The sequence below is a fragment of the Peromyscus leucopus genome, chromosome 1 (assembly GCF_004664715.2).
Source record: "Peromyscus leucopus breed LL Stock chromosome 1, UCI_PerLeu_2.1, whole genome shotgun sequence".
Lineage (NCBI taxonomy): Eukaryota > Metazoa > Chordata > Mammalia > Rodentia > Cricetidae > Peromyscus > Peromyscus leucopus.
Window position 1 is genome coordinate 17,003,018 of NC_051063.1, and position 18,555 is coordinate 17,021,572.

Here is an 18,555-nt window from a genome sequence, read left to right on the forward strand (position 1 = left end):
TATCATAGCAATAGAAAGCAACAACCTAAGACAGTTGAGGAGTCACCTATTTTTTTTTTTTTTTTATCTCAGATAGTAACACTTACCACCCATGGTCTTTTTGCTTCAAGCATCTCAATTAAATCTAAATGTCGCTTTCGTTCATAGTATCTTTCCACATCTTGTTTGTATCTTTCATTTCTCTGAACCATTTTCTCTAGGTATTCAGTCTTCTCTTTGCAAGAAGTCTAAAATAAGTATTTGTTGACAGTTAGTTTAAATGAAAAACAAAAACAGAACAACATGGCAAGTAAAATTTTTTAACAATGAAACAATATAATCAAAATTTCACAAAAACAATCCTGTAATAGTGAGGCTAGGAAGAATGCCTGCCTAGAAGGCATGTAGTTCTGGATCGTATCCCAGCATTGCTCAAAACCAGCCTAGTGATACACACCTGCAACCCCAGTGCTGAAGAGGTAGAGGCAAGAGCAGCATCAGATGTTCAAGGTCGTTCTCAACTACACAGAGTTAAAGACCGGCCTAGGCTACAGAAGATCCTGTCTAAAAACAACAAAAAAAGCCGGGCGGTGGCTGCGCATGCCTTTAATCCCAGCACTTGGGAAACAGAGCCAGGCGGATCTTTGTGAGTTTGAGGCCAGCCTGGTCTACAGAGCGAGATCCAGGAAAGGTGCAAAGCTACACAGAGAAACCCTGTCATGAAACAAACAAACAAACAAACAAACAAACAAACAAACCAGAAAAAAAATCAGGTGAAAGTAACACTCATGAAGAAACATTCTGGTTCAAGGCTCTAAAATACATTAGTCATGTAACTGTGAGGAAGCCCTGTCAACATCACTAAGCCCAGGGCTTTGCCTAAAGATAAAAGAAGCAATTCACTCAATACAGGTTAAGTGTCCTTTATTTGAAAAGTATAATGCTAAAAATATTTCTTCTTTTGAAATGTATCAGATTATGGAATATGTACATGGGTGTTACTACCACTTAAGCATCTGTAATCTGAAGCTCCAAAATGTTTCTAAACTGAAGCTTTGAAGACCCACATATGACATTCATAATTTGGAGTTTGAAGCATTTTAGATTTTAGTCCAATCTGCCCAGATGAAAGCTTAATAAAAGCTGTAAAAAAGGGCATGTAAATGCAAAGTAATATTAGGATTAGTATTCATGAATGCTTAGGACTTAAGGACTTTGAGATGACAGGAAGCTAAAATTAAATCTTTCTACTGCATATTAACAAGCACAAAGATGCATTGAAAAGCCTAGGGGAAAAAGTATATCCTTGTTTCTTTCAGTGAGTGGGAGGTAATTTAGAAATGTATTTCAGGTGGAAGTATTAGATTGATGCAAAATAAGACAAAAGAATTGAAGGAGTACCAGACACAGAATTGAATAAAAAAAAAAAAAAATAACAAAAATCTTGGACCAATTCCTTTTGAATTAAGACAAAATTAATGCTTTATTACAATAAAATACTTATCAAGTATAGGTAGTTGTACTTATAAAGAAGGTATATTTTGTTTTCTTTTTTTTTTTTGTTTTTTGAGACAGGGTTTCTCTGTGTAGCTTTGCGCCTTTCCTGGATCTCGCTCTGTAGACCCAGCTGGCCTCGAACTCACAAAGATCCGCCTGCCTCTGCCTCCTGAGTGCTGGGATTAAAGGCGTGCGCCACCACTTCCCAGCTTGTTTTCTTAATTATAAAAATATACTGCCTTAAGATCTAAGGATCTAGAACTAGATTCATTAACTAAACCATCTTTGAAAATGATAGGTAGTACTTATTAAAGGTAAAAATGAAAAATTAACTCTTCAGCTAATATTCTACACACTTCAGCTAATTCTTTAATTATGCTTATAAAGTCTATTTTCATTTGACTTAAGAAAAAAAAATATCCCAAATGACATCAACAGAAGTGTTTTTAAACATCACCTCCTTATCTTCTGTAATGCTCAAAACCTTACACAGTGCCTGACACAGGACAGGTATTTAATGGGTACTAAATGAGAGAAAAATGTATCTTTGTATGAGAAAGTTCCTTAAAAACTCAACTGATCAAAAAATAAATAAATAAATAAATAAATAAATAAATATAGCCGGGCGGTGGTGGCGCACGCCTTTAATCCCAGCACTCGGGAGGCAGAGCCAGGTGGATCTCTGTGAGTTCGAGGCCAGCCTGGGCTACCAAGTGAGCTCCAGGAAAGGCACAAAGCTACACAGAGAAACCCTGTCTCGAAAAATCAAAAAATAAATAAATAAAAAACTCAACTGATAGCATGTATTTACTGAAACAGTCAACTATTTCAAATTTCATAAAATCAAAATCACTCTCATTTTCAACGACCAGTTGAAGTAAGAAGCTTGGGTGAAAAAATTCAACCACAACTATGAATTTACTAAATATATAGAAATATTACTCCTTCGTGCACATTTTGAGACACAGAATCAGTAAATGACAACAGAGATGAGTTGTCTACTTCTAAATACCTCTAGCTGCTTCTCCTTCTCTCTGAAGTTTTTGAGTTCGCAGTGGTATCTGTGCATCTCTGGAGGGCCAATTGACTTCTCAGTAGCTTCAAGTAGTTCAATTTTGCTGAGTTTAGCAAATTCCCCTACTTTGTCCTACAGCACCAAAATGAAATATCAGCAACTATCATCCATAAACACCTTTAAAATGTATTAAATTTACCAAGATGGGGCTCTTTTAAAAGCAAATCTTGAGATGTGAGTCTTCTTATAATCTTTTAGGTACTCACTGTCTTTCAAAAATGATAGCATGTTTTTTATAATCTTTAAAAACTGTCTTTGTCACTCTTCCTGGGTAGAAATGTTTATACAAATAAGCAAGTTGGAAATAGAAGGAAACAGTCTTCCAGACTGAAATGATCGCTAATACCTATAGAACGGGGAACAATTTAAAATATCTTTTTCTGGAGATAGTTTGACATGAACAGATAAATAGAAAACTTTCAAATTTTAAGTCTGCATTTAAACTGGACTTACTGAATCAAATCATCATTATGTTTGTGAAGAAAATAAGCTATAGCTTAGTCACTAAGCAACATTCAAATAAAAGATATCTGACTATAACTTTAAATGTAGATTAACAGAACTTCTAAAAAGGTCTTAAAATATTTCTTTTATATCATCTATATATGTGTGTGTATCTATGTGTGGGTTTGTACATGTGAGTGCAATGTCCTAGGAGTCAAGGTGGTGGCATCAGATCCACTAGAGTTGGAGTTACAGGCAGTTGTAAGCTGCCATATGTGGGTGCTGGGAACCAAATTTGGGTCCTGTGAAAGACCAGCATATTTTATTATTAATGAACAAAATATTACTAGACTTTAGAAAGTATACCTACATATGAAAGAATTTTATCCTAACCAATATTTCATACAAATGTATTAAAAGTTGTTCATCCATAGAGGCTATATATATAGCATGGAGGTCCCTAGGACGACTGTGGCATATAATAAATTTCAGTTTTACTCAATTATTGAAAAAAAAATAGCCAAATGAATGGAAACACATGAACTATGAACCAAAGGCTGAGGGACTCCCAGCTGGATCAGGCCCTCTGAATAGGTAAGACAGTTGATTGGCTTGATCAGTTTGGGAGGCATCTAGGCAGTGGGACCAAGTCCTGTGCTCATTGCATGAGTTGGCTGTCTGAAACCTGGAACTTATGCAGGGACACTTGGCTTAGTCTGGGAGGAAGGGACTGGACCTCCCTGGACTGAGTCTACCAAGTTGATCACAGTCCTCGGGGGAGGACTTGTCCTGGAGGAGGTGGGAATGGAGGGTGGGCTGGGGGTAAGGGGAGGGCGTGGGAGGGGGGAGAACAGGGGAACCCATGGCTGATATGTAGAACTGAATGATACTGTAAAATAAAAAATATATATCACAAAAAAAAAAAAAAACCTGAAAAAGAAAGAAAAAAAAAAAAGTTGTTCATTAAGCTGAGCATGGTGGCACATGCCTTTAATTCCAAGACTCAGGAGGCAGAGGCAAGTAGATCTCTAAGTTCAAGGCCAGCTAGAGCAAGATCCAGGACAGTGAGGGCTACAGGAAAATCCTATCTTGAAAAACAGAACAACAAAAAGTTGTTCATTAACTGTGGCTTTTCAGGATCACCACACTTAATCCACAGAGGCCACAAACCAATTAATACATATATTTTAAATTATTTATTTTTATTTTATGTGCATTGGTGTTTTGCCTGAACTATGTCTATGTGAGGGTGTTAGATCCTGGAGTTCTTGACAATTGTTAGCTGCCACGTACCCTGAACTCAGGGAACTGAACTCAGGTCTTCTAGAAGAGCAGTCAGTGCTCTTAACCTCTGAGTCATCTCTCCAACCCCAAGCCAGTTAACATTCTAACTGGAAGTAGTTCATGAATCCCAACCCCTAATTGAGGAGCTATGAACAGCTAAGTTGCTGGCTTCTGGGAGAGGGATAATCAGTTTTCTTTATGAGTGTGGCTCCTGGTACATTAACCAGTGCATGGCTCAAATCAAGGAGTATATGGACAGCATAAATTGGAGTCCATGGGTTATTACAAAAAAAATTAAAATGACACAAAATTGGGATTAGATAGGGAGGTGGAGGGAGGTGGGTCTTGAAAGAGTTAAGGGGAGTAAATAAAGGGAAACTGTGATCAAAATACATTGTATGAAGTTTCAAAGACTTATAAAAATATTTTTAAGAAATTATTCCTTGAAAAATGTCAAATTTGCAAATGAAGTACTGTATCTACTCTGTATTTGAAGTACCTTTTTTTTTTTTTTTTTTTTTTTGGTTTTTCCGTGACAGGGTTTCTCTGTGTAGCTTTGCGCCTTTCCTGGGACTCACTTGGTAGTCCAGGCTGGCCTCGAACTCACAGAGATCCGCCTGCCTCTGCCTCCCGAGTGCTGGGATTAAAGGCGTGCGCCACCACCGCCCGGCTTGAAGTACCTTTTTTATGGGCTGGGGAGATGGCTCAGTGGATAAAGTACTTTCAAGTATAGGGATAGAAGTTTGGATCTCTAGTACCCAGCATAGCAACCTGCCTGTAATCCTACTGTTATGGCAAAGACATAAAATCTTCTAGTCAAACTGGTGAGCTCCTGGCTCTGACCATGTCTTAGTAAATAAGTGGAGAGTGAGTGAGGAAAGCATATAATGTCAATTTCTGCCTCTAAACTATGTGCACACATGTGTACTCAAATACTAATGCACACCACATAGATACATATAAAAAAACAAAACCAAATATAGTTGTAAAACATTTTGTAACTTAAAATTATTAAATGATTAACAATATATGGATGACTGAGGTTCACTTGGCCTGGAGTATTACAATTACAGATATGTGTCACCATGCCCATAAAAACAGTAAGTACTAAGAATGCTGTGTTCAATGTAAAAAGTAATATTTGCATACTTAATTGAAATTAATAACATTAAGTGATAGGTTGCTTTCTTTTACAAAGAACTATAAATGTTAAGAGTGCTGTGTTTGATACAAATACTATTGCAATATCTCTTGAATGATATTTATGTTTTCTGTGGAATAAAGCCAAAACATTCACCCAAAATTTCCCCATATTCACTTGTATTTTCTCAGACCTGAGGCAGGAACTGGCATAGATTGCCCACTTGGATGTTTAAGGCTGCAACTTGTTCTTCCACTATTTTCTGGGTTACAGGTTTTTTGTTGATGAACCAAAAGGACTGATTTTTTATCACATCAATCTCACGGGTGATTACAAGATTTCCCGAAATCCGGAACCTAATTAAAGAATAATTAAAGAGCTTTTATATTCAAAACGCACACTGATTTAAGAATAACATATCTATCACTTTTCTTATACCCAAGATCTAAGAAATATTACTATAATTTTTATTCTTTCTGGTATTTTTGGATCCCTCCCAAGTTAGAAACCTTGACTTTTTGTTTGTAATCATCCCACATTTGGCCATGTAGTTACTATTTAGTTAACAGTCAAAATTATCTGAATTATTGAAATTAAAACAAGTGCCAATACTAATCCCAAACACAGTAAGTTTCTTTACCCTTTAATCATTACACTATTCTTCAGTCACATACATTGACTGTAATTCAAAATGGTTTAGTACATTAAAGGCTAACTGAAACTTCCTCTACTTGGAAAATGCATGAATGAAAACTGACTTCTACATATTAAGAATTTCTGTAATCATGGACTGCCCATCACGTTCTCTATTCTGAATCCAGAGAGAACTATACTATATATATGCCTAGAAAGGACTGGTAAGTAATATAGAATCTGAAATAGGTATCTACCCCTGTCTTGCTTTCACAAGTACTTGTTCCATCCTGCCCATTTGTTCACTCATCTTCTTCACAAGGGGATGAAAGCAAAGCTTTAAGTACATCAGGGAAGCTCTCTACCTCTATGCTATATTCCAGCCCAAGTAGTTCAAAACTGGCAAAAAGCCTTAAATTTGTTAAAAAGTACAATTTCTCTCTCCCTCTCTCTGGTGTGTGTGTTTGTCTGTTTGAGACAGGGTCACAAGTAGTCCAGGCTGGACTTGAACTTGTTATGTAGTGGAGAATGACCTTGAATAGGAGAATTTTCTGAATAGCATGCAACTCCTTACTCTCCTGCCTCTACTTCCTAAAGTGCTAAAATTATGAAGTATACTATCAGACCTGACTACAACTTCTTAGCACATATTTATCAATCTTGTACTTTTGTCTTATTACTCCATCATTAAACTACAATTTTTAAAGAACTTTCCACAATAATATTTTTAAATTTTTTTAAAAAGACACATTAAAAAGTATTCACTTGCTTTATGTATCCCTTAAATATCATTTTCCATATTTGCCACAATATTACATTTATATTCTTTTACAATGTCATCAAGAAATATAAACAAAAGCTGAAAACTTATAGAAGCTTTCACACTTACAGTTCAATTTCAACCACACCTTTGGAACATCCTCTCTTCACGAAAAACCCAACCTACAGTGTAAAAAGAGTAAGTGAGCTGTGGTAACAGTATTTCCAGGCTAACAATCAGAGGTCTAGAAAAGTCATTACTGTTCACCAAATCAAGATTTTTTTTTTTCAGGAACTGCATGAATATCCATCCTCACCGCTTTATAAAAGGTACAGGCCAGGTCCCTCCACTTCCCTTGCACTACAGAAATCACAGTAGTTAAATTATGGATCACTTCAGTGCCAGGTAGTTAAGACTCTTCAAAGCTGGTAACAAGGTGGTAAATGGAAGGGATGCAAATGCAGGTAACTGGGCTCCAGAGTCTATGTACTATGTACTCTCAGAGGAGGGGAAAACCCTAGAGAGAACAGATTCAATGCTACAACCACAAAGCACTATACCAAATCTACTACTGTTGCAGATCCCACAGAGGTGCATAGATTAAACATTAACAACCACTCTAATAGTGCCTATCCTGTTTTTAAGATAGACCTGCCTTCAAGTTCCTTTTAAAAATAATTAATAGATATAGTTTACATAGTAAAACAAGATATCTGAACTAGTTCTGATGACTATGAGCTTAAACACAACACAGACTAGAGGACTAAAACATCAAATTGGATCTTAAGTTTAAGCTCTATAAATAATAAATACTAAAATGATAGACATGCTGTGGTTCTCCCCTTTAGCACTTAGTACAAAGAGCCAGGAATATCAGAAATTCAAGGTCACCCTCAACTACATACTAGTACTAGTCATCCATTGCTACATGAGAACCTGTCTCAAAATACAAAACAAGTGGGGAGGAAATGAATAGGATCAAAGTATGTTGTATGATATTATTAAAGAAAAAATAAAAACATTAAAAAAAGGAAAAGTAGCAACAATACAAAATAAGGTGGGTACAACATCATAAAATTTTTATTTTAAAGTACTATAAAATATACAGAGAGATAAATTTAAGAAAACCACCAATAGAAAAAAATTTAATCAGAATGTATTGATCAGCAAAACATTACATAATATATAAATAATGAACAAGGGCTGGAGAGTCAAGAGCACTTGCTACTCTATCAGAAGACCTGGGTTTTGTTTCCAGTAACCATGCTGTGTGGTTCACAACCATTTGTAAATCCAGCTCTGAGGGATCTGAGACCCTCCTGTGGCCTCTATACACACACATACACACACACACACACACACACACACACACACACACACACACACACTCTTTAAAAACACAAAACAAAATAAAAAAAGAAACAAGGCCTTACAATATTTTTTTAATGATTTGTGGTAATGACTATAAACAATGCTGCTAAGATAAACAACTGACAAGTTTCCAAATTCAGTTGGCAACACTGAAGAATATACTATACCCATTTTATAGATGGTGAAATTAAGGATCAGAAAGATGGGGTTGGCACAGCATCTGTTCTAACCTGAGAATACTATCTTTAATTTCTACTATAGGTTCAAATCACAACTCTGTCATGCACAAGTTTAGCCTTGGCTGGAGAGGTAACTTCACACTGTCTACTCATTGACAGAAAACCATGACATCTCTGAGGGAGCTAACTGTTTACTGGCACATTTAAAATATTTGGTACTAATGAGGGGGAAAAATAGAAAGTAGTTCATACTTATTATAAAGTATCTATACAGATGATTTAGATTTTGCTTATAGTACAATTTTATACTAACATTTAAATATAGAAATATAATAAAGTATTCTTGCTGAGAACTTGGAGCTCACTTAAATATGTAGCTTCAGAAGGCCAACAGTACATATTTAGGATCCACTGCACTCCAAGGTCTCCCTTAAAAACCCTACCACTCGAAGAAGAGATGTGGTTTCTTTAAAATAAAACCCACAAGGCTGGTAAAAACTGATACAGCACAACTCATTCTAACTGTGCAGACTGAGAATACAACCTAGTGCAGGGGGAATGAATTCATGACTTAAAGTAATAGCAAGAGTCATAAAAACCTGAGCTGGTCCTTGCAAATTAACTGCTTCAACCACCCTATCTTTGAAATGAAAGTCTGATGTCCAGACCATTGCCCAAGGTCACTAGGCTGATTTATTAACAGAGCAAAGTATCTTTTCTAGCTCACAAATGCCTCTGGTATAGCTTTTTTTTTTTTAATGCATTTTGAATATGTTTATCTATAGTGTATTCAAAAAGGGGTATTTGGTTCAATTTTTTAAGTACAGTTAAAATTTGCTAATATCACTTGATTAATGCTGCAATTTTCTCAGTATTTCATTTTAAACTTTAACAAAACATTGGTTTTTTTTTTTTTTTTTGCTACTATATTTATTTGCAGCGAGAGTGCATTACATGTCCCATGTATGTGTCAGTTTTCTCCTCTCAATTTGTGAGTTTCAGGGATAGAACTCAGGTTGTCAGTTCGGTAGCAAGTGCTTTTACCCACTGAACTATCTCACTTGCCCACAAACTTTTCTTTTAAAATATAATTTTGTAAATTTTGTATATAATTATTTCATCTTGGTTAATTTATTCCTAAGTAACTTACACTTTGCATTGTTATTATGAACAACATCTGGGCCTAGAGAGATGACTCAGTGGTTAAGAGCACTGAGTGCTATTGCAGATGGCCAGAGTTTGGTTCCCAGCACACACACAGATGGCTCACAACTTCCTGTAACTCCAGCTCCAGGGGATAAGACAGCCTCTTCCATCCTACACAGACATGCATGCACACGCCTGAAAACATCTCTCCCCCCCCCTCCGCCACACACACACCAGCACACACGCTCTCTCTCTTTCAAAGACAAAAAGCAATATTTCACTGCTCACTGTTGATGTCCAGAAACTCAACTAAGTTTTATCTAACCCGGTATCCAACAATTCTGAGAAATTTCCCTATTAAGGCACAAGGCTTCTCTGGAAATTCTTCTTGGTGAAAAAATCTCTTTGTCTTATACACACACTGTTCTACACAGAGCTTCTAGAGCAGTACTAATAGCCTCTGGGACTATTAATAAAGCTCTAGAAGTTCTATGGAGAAAGAAAGCTCATTTGGTACACTTAAGAATCTAAAATGTAGGAAGTGACTTGTTTCTAAGAACAAATGGTTCTGAATTTTTTAAAAAGTAATTATGTTAACTCACCTTATCTGCACGTCCCATGAACGCGGGTTTGCCTGCCAGTCCAAGGCAAATGGCACACACTATGCTTGACTTCCCTGTTCCATTAGCTCCAATAATCATATTCAGATGGGGCCCAGGAGACACTTCACAGATATCATATGTTCTGAATTGTAAAGAGGTAAAATCATTAAACCGAAATTAGAGAAAAACCTTTTCTTTATAAATGCGTATTTTTTTGTTGCTTTGCATTACCACTGCTCACAACCCTTGTAAAACTCATTTAAAAGCTAGCTAACCTTATGAATGTAATATTATTCATATATTTGGGAGGATGAGGTACTAAGGATTCAACCCTTTTACATGCTTGGTAGTAAGTGCTTTATCATTTAGCTATATTGCTGTGGAATATTGTTTTGTATGCTGTGAATATATGTTGCTTTGACTGGCTGATAAATAAAGCTGGCCAATGGTGAGACAGAACAAGGTTAGACAGGACATTCCAACTAGCGAGAGAAAGGAGAAAGGCAGAGCTGAGGAGATGCTGCTAGCTGCTGCCAGAAGAAACAAGATGTAAAGTACCGGTTATCCACGAGCCACATGGTAAAGTACAGATTTATAGAAATGGGTTAATTTAAAATATAAGAGCTAGCTAGCAAGAAGCCTGAGCCATTAGGCCATATAGTTTAAAATAATATAAGCCTCTGTGTATTTATTTGGGTCTGAGGGGCTGCAGGGCCGGGCAGGACACAGGAAAACTTCAGCTATACTATATCCTTAGCCCTCTAAGTTGTAAATAATCAACTTATAAAGGGAAAATTCTGCCAGTGGAAAAAATAATAATGCATATATAAAATAAGACCACAAGACTCAGCATGGTGGCACATGTCTTTAATCCTAGCATTCAGGAGGCAGGGGTAGGCAGATATCTGTGAGTTTGAGGCCAGTCAGGGTTATATAATAAGATCCTGTCATTAAACAAACAAAATACCCAAGTTTGAAACAATTTATCCTCTTTTGGGAGACTATATGAAAGCTACCTCACAAGTAAAATAATTTCAAAACAAATTTATACAAGAAGCCATAGCTTTTTTCCTAATGTCTTAAAATTACATTAAAAAATTAAAATAGTAGCCACTATATTTTCTATTTTATACTATATATTTATACTATATTATATATATTTATATTTTAATATAATCTAACAGTTATTCTTATTCAAATGATAAAATATGATCTATTATCAAATCAATAGCTTCATTTTATCATCGATTAAAGAAAAGGCCCTTCAATTCCTTGAATATGCTGCAAGAAGATTCTAAGAATCCACAACAGGCTATGTTCCAACAATCCTTGTTCCTCTGGGAGAAGGCAAGGAGGCATAACCAGAGATAGGTAACTCTCATACACATACCATGCTGTCCAGTATTCTCTGACTCCTTGAACAGTTAGTTAGTCCATAGTTAAATGAATTAAACATACTTATACACTGCTTCTAAATCTGCTGCCTCTATGAGTTCCTAATTTAAGTGATTTTCTCCTACATATTTTAAAGATTTATTTTATTATTTTTAATCTGTGTTTAATCCTCATTATTTGTTGGGGACAGCTTTGGCAAGATATGAAGCAAATTATGACTTAGACATTCCCCTAGCTTGCCTTTCAAAATTCTTTTTTTTTTTTTTTTGGTTTTTCGAGACAGGGTTTCTCTGTGTAGCTTTGCGTCTTTCCTGGAATTCACTTGGTAGCCCAGGCTGTCCTTGAACTCACAGAGATCCTCCCGAGTGCTGGGATTAAAGGCGTGTGCCACCACCGCCCCGGCCTCAAAATTCTTAATTGGAATCCATAAGCATATTTCTTCTCTAGGTCTTTAGTGCTTAGGCTCAGGTACACCTAATTAATTTTCCAAGATAAATGTCATAGAGTGCTACTAACATGCTAAATATATAAATAATTAAACACCATACACCAACAATTACATGGATACACATGAAATCTAGTATCACTTTTTAAAAAAAAGAAAGAAAAGGGGCTGGTCTGAAGAGATGGTTCCACTGTTATGAGAGCACATCATCCTCTTCCAGAGACCCCAAGTTTGGTTCCCAGCACCAATACAGGACAGCTCACAACCACCTGTAACTTGAGCTCCAAGGAGTATGATGCCCTTTTCTGGCCTACAAAGGTACCCACACACTGTGGCATATACAAAGATAGACAGACAGACAGGGAGACACACATACATACACACACACACACACACACACAACACACACACACACACACATACACACACAACCTTAAAAGAGGGGAAAGAGAATCTTTTGTAACTTAGCCCTAATTTCAGCTTTTTACTATTTCCCTTTTCTATTTCTGCTCAGAATTCTATTATATATTTCTTTCAGTTTCTGGACTAATTTGTGTAATAGTCTAGATTCTCTCTCCACTCAAGTCCACTAGACTTAGTTCATTCATAGCAAACTCATTTACTATTTCTAGGCCATGTAAATCCTCTAAACCTAGCCTCTCTACTTGCTTGTTACTCTCAGCCTCACTCTGTGATGGCCATTCTTGGTTGTCAACTGGACTACATCTGAAATTAAATAAAACCCAAGCAGTTGGGTACACCTTTGAGGATTTTTTTTCCTCAATTAAATCATTTGAAGTGTGAAGACCCACTTTTAATCCGGATCATTCAAGGTGCAAAGATCCACCTTTAATCCGGCCCCACTTTCTACTTGGCAGCCCTTTATAAAGGACATGAAGAGAGAATGCTTGCTGTCTTTGCCTGCTTGCTCTCTCTCTCTCTCTCTCACTGGCAACTCCACTCCTTCACTAGCATCAGAACCTACTTCTTTGGGATTCTGGCATATACTGAACACAAGCTGAGACATCCAGCCTCATGGACTGAACAACTACTGGATTCTTGGACCTTCTACTGGTAGAGAGCCATTGCTGGACTAGCTGGACCAAAGCCTGTAAGCCATTCTAATAAATGCCCTTTCTATATACGCATGGAGATTCATCCTGAAAGTTTCGTTCTTCTAGAAAATCCTAATATACTCTCCAAATCTAAAGTCATCTTTTTAAAACAAACAGAACCATATCCAACTCTTCATTTTTCAACTACTTTTTCTTTTTGCTGTTTTTGTCCAAGTTTTTCCTCCTCATTCTTCCTGGTCTACAAAGTTTTCTTTTGTACTGCTTTATCAAAGGGGCAACATTTTCCCAACTGCTAAATGTAGGAGGCTTCAGTCTCATTACGATTTAATGGAGTGGATATTTTTGAAGTAGTACTTTACCTTGGCTTCCCTGACAAGAGTCTCCCATGAGTCTCAGGATATCTAAGTTCATCCTCTCACTTTTAATAAACAGGCTTTTTATTCCTCCCATCTGTATTTCTTTTGCTTAATTTCAATAACTTCTGCAACATCAACAATCACCTGTACATATGACTCCCAAGTCTGTGACTTACTCACATTGCCTCTGAGCTCCAGGTCTTTATAAATTCCACCTATAGAATGTTTCTCTTAGATATCCCACAAGAAAGTTAAAGACACAGGCACTCAACTGCCTTCATTATTGATTCTCCCACACTACTCTCTCCTGGGCAACACCGGAGCAGCTAGCTGAAATGGAGACTCGGGAAGAACTTATGCACAGCTCTATTCTCATGCCTCAAGTCTGTGGACAGATTTTGTTAAATCTCTCCTTTCAGGTCCTACTACGTTCACCCTGTAGTTCTTGCTTTCTTATTTTAAGTCTTCTTGCTTTCTGCCTGGCACCCTCTCAAAATCATCCTGCAGACTGCCTCCAGGTTGCCGACTGCCTGCAGGATGAAGCTGGAGTTTCTCAACATAGTAACAGACAAGAGGAGACAATGGTTTCTGACCTTTAGCCACACATGTTCTTACATCCTAGGTTAAGTCACACACTAAACTTAGAAACTGGCTTTCAGGTAGTTCCTTCTTTGTGCGATCATCTTCCCTTCTTTTCAGATTTTAATATCTCCTTCGCAAAGCCCGTATAGTGAGCATGAAATTAAATTAGCCTTTTCAGTCGTTATGCCTCGCATGAAACCGTGGGTAGATAAGTTATAGTCATTTGAGTATGTTTACCTTTCCTGATCTAGCTTCAAATACAAATTCAGCCATTAAGATCTCTATAAACTTGGGCAAAAACAAACAGCCATGTGTATATAAAACAGATGTGTACCTGGTACATAAGTGCTTGGGGAAAAAAATGGCAGTTTTGTTACTAGAGTTCTGTAACTCTTATTCAAATCTCCCTTTTTAAAAATACCTCAAAAGAAAAACTCCAGTTTGACGCTAAACAGATAATATTATTTTTGGTGACATTTAGACCCTACTTAACTAGTTGAGGTGGGGGCAGGGAAGAAAGAAGGATCTGAACAGTCAAGAGTCTGCAAAGAGGTACAAAAACTGGGAACACGATTTAATTTTTTTTTGTACACGCTCCCCTCCCATCAACAACCATTAGCATCTCATCTGCCCACTCGGAAAATGTGTACACTTTCAAAAGCTGCCACTCCTCTCACTGTTGCCTCCCGAGTTTTGTGAGGTGCACAAGTCCTCGGGAAATCACGACGGGCAGCTATACTAGAAAACCTGGCCCCTTCGTCTATCTGCTGACTGCATCCGACGCCTTCCAACACCCTTGGCGGGTGGGTAAGGAAACATCAGGCGACCCGTCTACTCTAGCCAACACGGCCGGTGTCCACGGCCTAGGCAGGGACAACCTCAGGGGGAGCCTGGCAGGAGTTCCCCACCACCGGGCACACCCCCCACGGCCACGGGGCCTGTGGGCCGCTGGCTCCCGCCCAGGCGCGGCCTGCGGCCACTCACAAGAAGTTCTCCATGGCGATGCGGACGATTGAGCCCTCCACGAAGGACCCGGATGGCCGCGGCAGAGTCGACGTCGGGTTCGAGTTCTTCCTCTTGCTCGGCACCTCGGACGAGGCATCTCGGGGGAAAGCCCTCTTGGAAGCCTGGGGGTTCGGGGTCGCAGCCCTCCCGCTCGGAGTCGCCATCCTGGCTTCCTCCGCGTTCCGCGGCGGCTTCCGTTCCCGGCGAGCCGCAGACCAGGCTCCCGCGCTAACTGACCCCCGCCTGACCCCGCCCCGTGGCCGTGCGGCGCCTGCGCAGTTCTGCCCCGCGAAGCCAAGGCCCCGCCCCGTCTCGCCCCGCCTCGCCCCGCCCCGGCCGCCGCCGATCCTAGCCCGAGAGGCCGGAGATGCTGACTGTCGGTGCGGCTGGAAGGGGCTGAGACTCGAGGTCCGATTTCCCTGCGGGATTTTCTTCTCAGAGAATTCTAACTTGGAGCAATATGTGAATTGCATTTACTATTTTGAAACCTGCCTTGGCACTTCCCGTGCTTGGCTCGCAAGCGAGTTTGCGACTGTCCTTCCCTGGAACTCCGGCCCACACCTGTATTTGGTTCTGCATTGTGATTTCCTTCTCCGGTGTCCACATCAACTCCCTTTCTCCAAAGAACATAAAAGAGCCGCCATTGGCTCTGTGCCTGTTGTTTGAAGCATGGCGCTAGCAGCCCTCTGGCGATCTCAAAATGTGAAGCCTGCACTGCATTGGTTACCCGCCCACGCACACTTCCTTGCCCTTTTTCTTTTTCTTTTCTTTCTTTTTTTTTTCTTTTTTTTTTTTTTTTGAGACATACTGTCTATAGTTCTGCATGGCATACTGCTCACTACACAGCCGCGGCTGGTCTTGAACTCCACCTGCTTCTTCTTCCTTGGTGCTGGGCTTCCAGTGCAGGCCACCAGATGGCCTCTTCTTGCGGGAGTTCCTTAATTCCCTGCTTCAACTCCCTGGTGATTCCTAGAAATCCTTGCACCAAAATAAGCAAGCTTCTTTAGGAGTGACTGGCTCACTGTGTTCATATTCATCTCAATAGCCCGTTCAGAGATGATGCCACTGAGCTCCATAGACGCCATTCACCTAACCAATAATGAGTATGTATAAACAGCCAGAGAATAGATAATGGTGGAGCGCAGGCGACGGGGAACCATAGAATGGTTTTAAGTAGGAGAGGGCTGTGATCTAATTAAAGTTTTTCAGTCATCCTGCTTGCTGTATGGAAAATTAATTGAAGGGTGCCGAATGTAGAAGTGGAGAGCCATTTAGAAATCTCTTGCCGTAGAGGCCGTACTTCACAGCTAGATCCAAACTCCTTCCTCATACACAAACGGAATCTGCTCACCAAAGTTATAACCAAAGAAAATAGAATCGTTGTAGGAAGCATGTAAACTGGTCATGAGTACTAGATTTATTTCTTTATTATTTTAGTGGAAATTAAGGAATAAGATGTAAAATGTTTAAGTGACAGGAAGAACTGAAAAGACCTAGTGCTGAGGACACCATACTGTTTGTTCTTCCACACATTGCTGGTCTAGGCTTGTTGAAAAGAAGTTTCAAAACCTTAAATGTTGCCAAACACGGTGACATATGCCTGCAGTCTCAATACTCTGGGTCCTTGGCCAGGAGGATCACAAATTCTATTCAGGAGAAGAAGAGGAGCAGAGTCAAACTCTGAAGAAGTAATTAGTTATGAGCAAATCTGTTCTGTGGACAAATAAGAATATAGGCAGCTACGGTGGGAATTAAGAGGAGGGGACAAGCTTCACCATTTTCATGCCAGGATTGGGCTTTTAGAGTGCTATTAGAATGATGTTTCTAAACTTGAAAGTTGAGAATAAATCCCCAAAATTGGATGGCTTCAGAAATATAGCCAGACTATGGGTTTTAGCCAGCTAGTCATGGGTGGAAAAGGGAAATGTTTATTCCAAACTGCTAAGGCTGTCTGTCTGAGAAAGCAGAAAGAAGAGAAGGTGGGGGAGAACCCTGAAGGTTTTAAAGAGAATGGGTAGGAGGTGAGAGGGTTCAAGATGTTAGTATAGGGCTTTGGAATGTATAATGGGCTCTCCAGAATGTTGACAAGGGAGCCTGGATGCTAGCATGAACTTTTTTTTTTTTTTTTTTTTTTTAAGATAAGGTTTCTCTGTGAAGGCCTGGCTGTCCTGGAACTTACTCTGTAGACCAGGCTGGCTTCAAACTCAGAGTGGCATGGACTTTGATATGAAACCACCTGTGCATGTCAGTGGAGTCATATGTCCCTTCTGCCAGTGGCAAGGAATGGACTCCTTTTAGGGACAGAAAACTATTTCACAAGTTCCTGAGGAATGCTGGCTTTTATCTAACTGTCAGAAATCCTTCTATAGTCCAGGTTGAGCTCATTTCTAGATAGATATATTGCCTGCCTGAGACCTCATAGAAACCATCATTTAAAAAGGAAAAGATTGGACCAGCAAGATGATTAGCACATAACTGTACCCTCTACAATCCTGGGACCCCATAGTAGAAAGAGAGAACCAACTCCTGAAAGTTGTCCTCTGACCCTTACATGTGTGCCTTCACTCACACAGTACCACAAACATACAATAATTTTTTTTAAGAGATGAGTTTTTTTTTTTAAAGGAAAATGTCACTGGTTTTACCTCTAATCATAAAAACAATACCTATTAACCACAGGAATGTGAGGAAAACAAAGGGAAAAACTTGTAATTCCTTCAGTGTAGTTTTGGTGTCTGTTTCCTTCTATGTGTGTGGTATATTCCTTTTGTTCCTCAAAAAAGGTAATAATACAATACATGCATTGCATTATTTATATTGTATTTATTCCTCTTAATATTTTACTTTTCATGCCATTAAATAGTTTTCATAACACGGTTTTAAGTAATTAGCATTTTATTGAATACATATACCACTAACTGATTTACATAGTTAGCTTTTGTTAGATTCTGTGTGGTTGAAAATTAACATGAACCAAAGATACTCTGGCAGACTGTCCGTAATACATGCTTCCTAATATGCTTTAAAATTTTCACTCATGCTTGAAAGTACATGCATTTCTCTTGCTGTGTCCAGAGTCTTTAATTCCATTGATAAGAACTATTTTGAAGGCTGGAGAGGTGGCTCAGTAGCCAAGAGTATAAACTGCTCTTAGAGAGGATTAGAGTTTGGTTCCCAATATCCATTTCAAGTGCTCAGATGCAGGCAGATTTTTCTTTGGGCCACCAGCTCACAAAACAAACAAACAAAAAACCCGACACGGAGACTTATTATTAATTATGAAAGCTTGACTTGTCCCACTAGCTCTTATAACTTAAATTAACCCATTTCTATTCATCTACATGCTGCCATGTGACTGGTTACTTTTACATTTCCTGCATACATATATCTTACTCCTCTGTGTCTGGCTGGTGAATCCACCTTTCTTCTTCCCTGAGTTCTTTCTGTCACCAGAAGTCCCGCCTAACTTCTTCCTGCCTAGGTATTGGCCATGAAGCTCTTTTTATTTATACTTATTTATTTATTTATTTATTTTTGGTTTTTCGAGACAGGGTTTCTCTGTGTAGCTTTGTGCCTTTTCTGGAT

At 38.7% G+C, this 18,555-nt stretch overlaps 1 protein-coding gene across 3 annotated transcripts in view; it reads right to left on the reverse strand.

The window, feature by feature from the left end:
• Smc5 (structural maintenance of chromosomes 5) overlaps positions 1-15,227 on the reverse strand; it is a 72,825-nt gene extending 57,598 nt beyond the window's left edge. For all 3 annotated transcript variants that reach the window (XM_028893962.2, XM_028893953.2, XM_037205304.1), the window contains exons 1-6: positions 14,950-15,227; positions 10,112-10,253; positions 6,943-6,995; positions 5,614-5,776; positions 2,489-2,623; positions 87-227 (exon numbers count right to left, since the gene is read on the reverse strand). In XM_028893962.2, coding sequence (XP_028749795.1) covers positions 87-227; positions 2,489-2,623; positions 5,614-5,776; positions 6,943-6,995; positions 10,112-10,253; positions 14,950-15,134 — 819 coding nt within the window. In that variant the 5' untranslated portion in view covers positions 15,135-15,227. The remainder of the gene's footprint in view (positions 1-86; positions 228-2,488; positions 2,624-5,613; positions 5,777-6,942; positions 6,996-10,111; positions 10,254-14,949) is intronic.
• Positions 15,228-18,555: the final 3,328 nt, after the last annotated feature.